The 10,910-nt window shown below is 34.8% G+C and overlaps 1 protein-coding gene across 1 annotated transcript; it reads right to left on the minus strand.

Moving 5' to 3' along the window:
* Positions 1-8,729: 8,729 nt before the first annotated feature.
* Positions 8,730-9,083, minus strand: LOC308430851 (cytochrome c, somatic-like; the record flags this gene model as incomplete). The annotated part of the gene is made up of 1 exon (XM_080930137.1): positions 8,730-9,083. The coding sequence occupies one exon, from the start codon at positions 9,081-9,083 to the stop codon at positions 8,730-8,732; it is 354 nt and encodes a 117-aa protein (XP_080786263.1).
* Positions 9,084-10,910: the final 1,827 nt, after the last annotated feature.

Here is a 10,910-nt window from a genome sequence, read left to right on the forward strand (position 1 = left end):
TTGGTAAAGACCAGTCTTACTTCATAGTGATCTGATAGAATGCATAGAATTATTGGAATATTTTTGTAGGAGTTGATGTCTGATTCATGACCAATTATAGGACTCATTTTAAAGAACATACCATGAGGTGCTGTGAAGAAGGTATATTTTGTTTTAGAATGAAATGTTCTTTAGGTATCACTTAAATCCTTTTGTTTCATAACTTTTGTTAGTTTTACTTCGTCTCTGATTAGTTTCAATTTCCATGATTTGTCCATTGATGAAAGTGGGGCATTGAATTCTCCCACTATTATTTTGTTAGGTGTAATAGGTGCTTTGAACTTTAATAAGATTTCTTTTACAAATGGTGGTGCCTTTGCTTTTGGAGCATAGATCCTCAAAATTGAGAGTTCATTTTGGTGGATTTTTCCTTTGACATTTATGAAAGTGTTCTCCCTTATAATTTTTTATCACTTTTGGTTGAAAACTGATTTTATTACATATCATAATAGATACTCCAGCTTGTTTCTTAGGACCCTTTGCTTGGAAAATGATTTTCCAGCCTTTTACTCTGACCTTGTATCTGTCTCTGCCACTGAAATGTGTTTCCTATATGCAGCAAAATTCTGGGGGCCTCTTTAGGTATCCTGTGTGTCAGTCTATGTCTTTTTATTGGGGAACTGATTCAACTGATATTTAGAGATATTAGAGACCAATAATTTATTTTTCTGTTATTTGTGTTGTTAGATGTGGAATTATGTTTATGTGGTTATCTTCTTTGGGGTGAGTTGAAAGAAGATTACTTTCTTGCTTTTATAGGGTGTAGTTTCTCATTTTCTATTGAAGTTTTCTATTTATTAACTTTGTAGGTTTGAGTTTGTAACTAGGCAGGGCTAAGGAAGAAGAGAGGGCTGAGAGCTCTGAGGAGGTAAGAGGATGGAGGGTGAAGGTTGTCGTGGCAACATGGAGTTTCCCAAGGACCAGTTAGACCCAGGGGATATTAATTGGCATTAAATACTATGAACATTAAGGATTTTTAGGTCTAGTATCTTATAGAAGGGCAGTTTGCACTTTGTCTATTTGATGAAATCTTGTTGTGTGGAGAGTTTGTGATTGAGAGTTGGATATATAAACTTGTATGAAAAGCTATCAGGCTGTAGAGTTGTATTTATGTGGGATTTTAGGGTAGAGAAACACCCTGTGACAGAGCCAGAGAAGAGGCAGTGTAAAACAGCCAGGGAAGACAGTTGCTCAGACAAGTTGTCTATCAGGGTGGCTTGAACCAGGTAGCTCAAGCCAAGCAACAGATGTGTGTGACTCCATATCAGGATTGGGCATGAGGAGTTGGACCTCAGGGCCAGTGGAAGATAGACCATTTTTATTTTTGATATTTACTGCAACAGTTGGCACCCAATGTGTTAAGCAAGGATCCACTAAAAGGCTTATGGCTATCAGCCTAAGAGTCAATATAAAAGTGTTTATTTTCTGAGTAAGAGCACGCCAGTGTCATTTTGAGTCACATGGTGCCTCAGCTCAGGAAACTTTAAGAGACAGTCTTTGCTGACTTACTGTAGTGTCCTGTAGCAAAAAAGCAGGTGATTCTGGTACACATAGAGATAGATAAAAAGAGAGAGACCAGGAATAGTGGAGATCCAGTGACACAGGCCTGGTTAGACTGCTCTGTGAGTAGCCAGGGAGCAGAGAGGTCTGGGCTGACCACTTGGAAAGTGTGCCCTCCCTGATTGGTTCAGGGGAGCAGGAACCCTGCCATAGGGTCTCGTTTCCACACAGCAGGCCCGTGCATGCAGAACAGGCACTCAGGCCATCTGGAATGAGCAACAGTGAATATCCAGGAACACAGGAACAGGTACAAGGGAGACACGGGAACCAATCACTGACAAGACCATGTATAGTCACAGACTAGATGGTAAGAGGAAAGCAAAAGAACTTACTCAAGGGAAACCAAGACAACCTGGAAACACTCAACCCAGCTCTTTCATCAAAGAAAACAGCAGAATGTCAAACACTCCAGAAACAAGACTCAGACCCGAAATGACACCTCAAGATGATGATAGAGAATCTTAAATAAGAATGGGAGGAAAACCATAAAGAAATAGAAGGTTTTAAAGAGGAAACAAGGAAAACACTCAAAAACCTGAAAGAACTAGAGGAAAATAGAACCAAAGAGATAAAGGAATTAAAGAACGAATTTAAAATTGAAATGGAAACAATAAAGAAAACACTAAAAGAGACAACCCTGGAGGTAAAAAAAATCCTAAATAAGAAATCAGTAGTCACAGATGCATGCATCTCCAACAGACTACAAGAGATGGAAGAGAGAATCTCGGGGTCTGAAGACAACATTAAAAACATAGACAAAACAGTCAGAAAAGAAGCAAAATTCAAAACGCTCCTAAGACAAAATGTCCAGGAGATCCAGGACACAATGAAAAGACCAAACCTAAGAATAGTAGGAATAGAAGAGGACAAAGAATATCAACTAAGAGGCACTGTAAATATCTTCAACAAAATTGTAGAAGAAAACTTCTCTACCCTTAAGAATGAGATGACTATGACCATAAAAGAAGCCTACAAAACTCAAAATAGAGTGGACTAGAAAATAAATTCATCCCAACACATAATAGTCAAAATGCCAAATGCACAAATCAAAGAAATAATACTAAAAGCAGTAAGGAAAAACGGTCATGTAATATATAAAGGCAGACCAATCGGAATCACACCTAACTTTGCAACAGAGACTATGAAAGCTAGAAGATCCTGGACATACATCATGCAGACCCTAAGAGAATACAAGTGTCAGCCCAGGCTGCTATACCCAGCAAATCTCTCCATCACCATAGATGGAGAGACCAAGATATTCAAGGACAAAACTAAATTTACATAATATCTGACCACAAACCCAGCACTACAATGAATTATAGGTGGAAAACCCAATACAAGGAGGGAAACTACATCCTAGTAAAAACAAGAAAATACCTAAACAAGAACGCCAAAAGAAGAAAGACACACAGGCACAATTCTACTACCAAAAGCAAAAATAGCAAAAAACAGCAATCACTATTCCGTAATATCTGTTAAATAAATGGATTCAATACCCCAATAAAAAGATATAGGCTATCAGACTGGATACATAAACAGAATCTAGCATTTTGCTGCATATAGAGGTCTAATATCCAAGGTATACAAAGAACTCAAGAAGTTAGACACCAGAGTATCAAACAGTCCCATTTAAAAAATGGGGTACAGAGCTCAACAAGATGTTCTCAACTGAGGAATATTAAATAGCTGAGATGCATCTAAGGAAGTGCTGGACATCATTACCCATTGGGGAAATGAATCAAAACAACCTTGAGATTTCACCTCACACCAGCCAGAATGGCTAAGATCAAAAATTCAGATAACAGAAGATTCTGGCAAGGATGAGGTGAAAGAGGAAAACTTCTCCACTGTTGGTAGGGTTGTAAACTGGTACAATCGCTCTTGAAATCAGTCTGGTGATTCCTCCGAAAATTGGACATAGTATTACCTAAAGACCCAGTTAGTCCATTTCTGGGCATTTACCCCAGAGACTCTAAAACATACAGCAAAGACATTTGCACCACAATGTTCATAGCAGCACTCTTTATAATAGGCAGAAGCTAGAAAGAATCCAGATGTCATTCAGTACATGAATAGATATAAAAATTGTGGTTTATTTATACAATGGAATACTACTCAGCTATCAGAAACATTGTCTTTATGAAATTCTTTATAAAATGGATGCATCTAGACAATATCATCCTGAGTTAGACAACCCAGTCACAAAAGAACAGACATAATATGCAGTCACTGATAATTAGATACTAACCCCAGAAAGCTTTGATCTCCCCAGAAATAACTCAAAGACTATATGAAGTCCAAGAAAAAAAAAGAAAGCCAAAAAAAAAATAGAAAAAAATAAAATGCAAAATCATTATGCTTAATCTTTACACACCAGGGAACTTTGACTATTTCCAGGTTACATACTGTTTTACACATACATTATGCTCATTGTAACTAGTAAGATTTTAATGCATAGTATCAAACCTTTAAAACATTTAAGTACTGACAAAAATGTATTTCTATACTTTTATGCAAAAATGCTTAAAATCTGTACATTTATCTTTGTTTTTTTAAATTAAAGTTGTTCAATTAAAAACAGACTTAGCAGGCTATGGTTAAAAATGTATTATTTATATATTTATAAATATTTGTCTCTATGCAAGTATGAAATATCTGATAAGAAAAAAAATATGCCATAAGTTTGGAAAAGAGTGTGGAAAGTCAACAGAAAATTTAAAGGGAAAACAGAGAAACAAAAAGTATTTTAATTACAACAAAATTAAAAAAATAAAAATGGTGAATTATCTGATTAGAAAAAGAAAAAGAGAGAAAGGGAAAGAAAGATATAGAGAAAAAGAAAGAGATAGAGAAAGAGAGAGGAGAAAAGGAGATATAAAAAGAGAGAACAAAAGAAAAAGAAAGAGAGAGATAGGGAAAGACAGAGAGATAGAATTTACGTGAATCACATGGGAATTTTCACCAGAGGTTCAGAACTAAAGTAAATCTTTAAACCAGAAGAGTGAATATAGATGGATATTAAGTTAGGTATTAATATGAAAATTGAATTCTCCAGACTGAGAGAGAAGACAAATCAAATTTCTTTGGTCTAAGGTCCTAGATTTACAGCATTGTTTAGTAAATATATAAAAAGTTGGTTGAAAATTAGATAAGGAAAATTAGTTATTGACTCCAAGATAGTGTTGCTTTTTGCATGTCAAAGATTTCTCATTGATAGTGCTCTGTGTCACAGAGAGTATATAAGACATATATTAGGAAAGTTATTAATAATTAAAGTTCTGATACCCCAGAGTGAGAGCTAGACAGATCAAAATACATGAACCAAGGTCCTGGTTTTACATATTGTGTACTTATAGATTTGTGAGTGATAGTAGTTTGTTTTGTGAATTATCCTGCTAAGGCCATGTGGCTCGTCAGATGCTAGCTAGTGAGACTTTACACACAAAGATAGAGAAAAAAGAGAGATATAGAGAAAGAGAGAGAAGGAGAGATAGAGAGAGAGAGAGAGAAAAATGGATTAGTAACTATTTGATTAAAAAAATAAGTTTGCAACATTTAAAGTGAATTATCCTGCTAAGGACATATGGTACATCTGATGCCAGCTAGTGAGGTTTTATAATTATCTTAATTGTTTACATTATTTCAAAATAGATATAATGTTGAGTTTTGTGTTTATATTATTTCTGTGGGAGAAAATACAAGACACAAGATACTCTAGTTGCCACCTTAAGGGCACACTATTTTGGGAGAAAGGTTTTGTCTTTGTATCTTTAAAAAGTGTGATGTGGCTTTATGTGCCTTCCACAGTTACTTAGATTACATTTGATAGAGGTAGAGCACCTAAAACACTGAATTAAAACAATGAAACAAAATATCTCTTTATACTAAAATGTTTTCTGTTGAGTTTTATATATGTTTCAGAACATACAACTATGATAAAGCTTGTCATCAAATGCTGAACTGGCCTGATTTTAGACATCAGAGACTACAACAATTTGTCTGGCTTCTTTATTTCCCTCCCCACTTCTAAATTCTCAAGGCCCATGTATTCAGTTAGAAGAAGCTTAAGATTAGTCATCGCCTTAAGATGAGTCATCACCTGATTCCCTGGACTTCGGAAGGGGGGGTTAAAGTGGGTATTGTAAGGTTGGTTTGATACTGATTTAAACTTTAAACATTGTGTTTAGTTGACTAAACAATCTATTTGAGGACTAGATAACAAGCTCATGGTTCTGAGTCATTAAAAGGGTACTTTTTAAAAGACAATTTCAATTTAAGATAGACAAGAGTAGTCAAGGTTTCAGTTCAGAGATGCTTCATGTAGATAGATAAACTTCAAAAGTGTCAGACATCCACAGAATATGATATTTATAGACATTTTTAATTAAAGATCATTTGGCTAGAAACCTGTCTTCTCCTGACAGCACCTTTTCTTAGATTCTAAGAAGAAACTGAGCATCAATGGAATTGTTCCAGTTGTGGCAAGACAGGCACTTGGCAAGAACTGCCTCATTCATCTACAGACAATACTGTCCAGAAAGGGACACTTTGGAGGAATAGTCGACTGATAATCTATGCCAAGCCAAAATCATCAGCCCTTCAGATTCCTGCATTAAAAGACCTGTCAGATATGATCCTGAGCCAGAAGGCTGAAGACTGATGCCTCAATATTTTGAGAGAGTTTGGACTGTGCTAGTGATCAGCAGCAGTCTTTATATATTGGCTAGTTCTGTAAGCTGTGTTTTGTGCTTCTCCATATCAGGTAATATTAGTCTTTTAGAGATTTCTGACATTGTTGAAGACTGGTAGCCTCTTAGCCAGATCAGCTGTTTGGCATTAAGAAAGTTAATATCGATCTCAAAAGGTGATTTTCAGATGACATACAATATAAAACTGAGATATAAGTCAGATATAGAATTATAGTCCTTCAAGATAGATAAAAGGGTTCTTTATTTAATAGACATCATTGATAGGCTAGATGGCAAGGCTGTCTAACGCTTTATGAATTTTAAAATGGTAGCAGTTATATTCATCGTATAGTTGGAGAAAAAAAAAAACTTTAACTGGACAATCGTAAGAAATGTAGTTTGTCCTAAACCTGATGAATTTTAATGTTAATACCAATTTCCCAAGAAGGGCTGGCTAGTTAAGTGACTCCAACTGAATCTTCCCATTTTAGTTAGTAATATAAATGAAAGCCAGTGACTGGGCAGGGCGAGAGGAATAGAAAGGGATGAGAGCTCTGAGGAGATCAGAGGATGTAGGGTGAAGGTTGTCGTGGCAACATGGTGTTTCCCAAGGACCAGCTAGACCCAGGTGATATTAATTGTCATTAAACACTATGAACATTAAGAATTTTATAGGTCTAGCATCTTATAGAAGGGCAGTTTGTATCCGTGTCTATTTGATGTATTCTGGTTGTGTAGAGGGTTTTTGTACTGAGAGTTGGATATATAAACCTGTATGAAAAGCTATAGGGCTGTAGAGTTGTATTAATGTGGAATTTTAGGGTAGAGAAACACCCTGGGACAGAGCCAGAGATCAGGCACTGTAAAACCATCAGGGAACAGAGTTTCATGGACAAGTTGGGCCATCAGGGTTTTCTTGAACTGGGTAGCTAGAGCCAAGCGATGGAGTTGCGTGTGACTCCATATCATGGTTGGGCCTGAGGAGTGAGACCTCAGGGTAGGTAGAAGATAAACCTTTTTTGATTTTGTAATATTTACTGCAACAACTCTTATTTCAGCAAATTCACTTTATGCATCTCACAACTCCATATTAAATGCATGTATCAAATATTTATGAAAATATTTGCATATATAATTAGAAGTTAAATCATTTCAAAAAGTATGAACAAGCCATTCCAAGGAAATTACAAGATTCTAAAAAATATTAACAAAAGAAAATTTACTCATTGTTCTTACAAACAGTAACATAAATAATGTAAGAACAGATTCTAATCTATTTATTCCTGCAAAGTGATGGAAAATGGAAAAAATAGTCACACTATTTCTTTTTGGAAAATATTTAATGAAATAAAACCTCATTATATAAAATTCTTGACAATCATTCTTAAATTATATGTCAATAGATGTCTGGAAGTAGATACAATTGCAAGACAAGAATAAATCTACTTTTAGGAAAAAAAAATTGTTCATTTTTACATTCAAAGTATAAAGTACAAGCCTTTTCACTAAATTGTTCTTGAATAGCCACTTCTTTTACTACCTGGAGATAAATTGGAGAAATAACAAGAAATGAATCTGTTCTTCTAGCATATTCAGATAAATAGGGAAAAGAGAGTTTTGTATAATGAAAAATACTCACTACAGAATTTTAGTAGTGATTGACCAAGGTTCACAATTTACTTATCATCCACTTATCAGTCTTTTCCTTTTTTAGAACACTTTGGTTTTGTTATCTATATTTAGAAAAACAAACATGCTATACAACATTTTCAAATCCTAAAATGAATGCAAATTAATTGATCAAATATTTGAATTTTTGGCACATTTAAATGTATATGATATATACAATTTTGTGTATAATATATATGTATATTTGACATATACACATATGTGTGACATATATGTGCATTAGTGTGTATACACACACACAAACACACACACATATTTATATTATCCACATAAATTATTTTCTACAATTTGAAATGTTAACTTCACTACACATATTGGTTACAGAATTGTTGCAGTAAATATTTAAAAAGACAAAAGGGTTTATCTCTTTATTGTCCCTGTGGTCTCACTTCTCAGGCCCAATTTTGGTACAGAGCTGCATGTGCCTCCATCGCTCAGTCCAAGCTTCCGCCTGAACTGAGCCACCCTCACAGCCTAACTTTGTGCAACTCCCTTCCTTCTCTTTGCAGTTTTCCTCTGCCTTTTTTCCACCTCTGTCCCAGGGTGTCCGTTTAACGCAAAACTCAATACAAAAACAACTCTACAGCCCAATAACATTTTTTTCACATTATCACAAGTCAGTTTTACTTAAATCAGTACTGTCCAACAAAAACATTGTTAGCCATTCATGATCTGAATTTGGTGTATGGATTAAATTATGGTACACATTAAAAGTCATGAGACATTTGATTTGTAATAAATAAGGCAATAAAATTATTCATTTGTAGCCTTTTTAAGATAAGCTATTAGGTCTGCCCTTTGTCCCTTCTTCTTAATTCCAGTAAAGATCATTTTTGTCCCAGGGATGTACTTTTTGGGATTCTCAAAATACTCCATCAGGGTACCCTCTCCCCAGGTGATGCCTTTGTGCTTGTTGGCATCTCTGAAAGAGAATCCAGTAGCCTGACCTGTCTTCTGCCCAAACAGACCATAGAGATTTGGTCCAGTCTTATGCTTGCCTCCCTTTTCCACAGTGTGGCACTGGACACACTTCTGAACAAAAATCTTCTTGCCTTTTTTAACATCACCCTTTTTAAGTTCGATCGGGCTGGTCAACAGCACAACCATTCAGCCTCTTAGCCAGACATACTGTTCTCTCCCAAAAACTTTTTATATAGGTTTATGAATTCAATTCTCAATCTACCAACCATCTACACAACAAGATTACATCAAGTAGACAAAAATACAAACTGTCCTTCTATATGAGATATTAGACCTATGTAATCCTTAAATGTTCATAGCTATTTAATACCAATTAATCCTACATGGATCTAGCTGGTCTTATGAATCTCCATGTTGCAACTCTCACCCTTGTCCTCTGACCTCCTCAGACCTCTCTCTTCTCCACCTCCTACACCCTGCCCAGTCACTGGCTTTCCTTTATTTTACTAATTAAAATGGGAATACATGATTAGGCAGCCCTTCTTGGAGAAGTGGAATTAACATTAAAATACTAACAGCTTCAGGATACTCTAGACAGAATCACTTTATTTTCTAAGATCTTTGGAAATACTGACAAAAAATGCTAGGCATAAATACAGATGTTAATTGCTCAGTGTCATGGTTGATTAGATCTAAGAGCTTCATGGATAAGTATCTTATAGTCTTATATTAGCATGTAATTTATTCATGACTATTTATCATTACATTACTTGCAACATTTGTTAGAATCAAGGAGCACAAAAGTTCACCCTTAGAGCATACACACACACACACACACACACACACACACACACACACACACACACACAGAGATGTAATAATGATAAATACAAGCTTTTGTGCCCTGCATGTTCATATCAGTGCTTATGTTTGAAATAGTTTAATATTTCAATTAACTCACTGAGTTATAGAGTTTGAAATTTGACTATGTATGAAGGTAAAATAGCATCTGAGACTGACTTCAATTAAAAATTTAGGTAAAATCATATATAAAAATAAAATTACATTTTATATTCTATGTTATAACATTAATGTTTATAAATTATATTAGTATTTAAAATATTATTAAAATGCAAATATTTTTACTAAAAATGCAATGTAGTATGACTTACTTGTTTTGACAATCTTCTGAGTAACTGCATGGATCTCATTGTAAAGTAAATGTGTTTTCTGACATGCATGTCTCATAATTACTCAGTAAATTCAACCTTGGGCTAATAATTTTTTTTTTTTGCACAAATAAATTTCTATGGAAGTCCTAAAAGATATGTTATCAGCTTTAAAAAGAGGTGTTAGAAATAGTTCACGATGCTTACCATTGAACTGGACACAGGAACTCCAGTGAGCTAGAGAAAGGACTGAAGAAGCTGAAAGTGTTTGCACGTTCTATGTGCTAGTAAGTGATGCAACAAAAGTTAATGGACACAGCACAATTTAAGGTAGAATGCCACTTAGAATTTCTCAGAAGTTAAATATGCAAGAACAAATGTAAATATATTACAAAAAGACTTACCTTCAGAATCCAAGGACATGATGAAAGATAAAGGATATCTACATTTGGAGAGACATAGTTTCTTCTTAGTGAACTCTTTGTTACTTCGTTTTGACTCAGAGATTTTTGTTTAGCCTTTGCTATTCTGCTGCTTGCTTGAAACCAGGCAAGCCTCAAATTTGAAAATCTGCCTGCTTCTTCCTCTGTTTGGGATTAAAGGTGTATGAAAGCAGTCACAAGTCCCTGGATGAATTTTTAACAAATGCACCAGTGCTTAGGGTTTGATGAATAGACTTATTACAAAAATTTATAAAATTTCACTAAGAAGTTTGACAGACATGGACAAAATTATTTTATAGAAAGAAAAAATGAACAAAATTCAGGATCAGTTTGGAAAATCTAGCAATATCAGCCAAATTTATTGATCAAATTTCAGAATATCGTATTAAACTAATGTTTAC

Source organism: Micromys minutus (assembly GCF_963924665.1).
Source record: "Micromys minutus genome assembly, chromosome: 16".
NCBI lineage: Eukaryota > Metazoa > Chordata > Mammalia > Rodentia > Muridae > Micromys > Micromys minutus.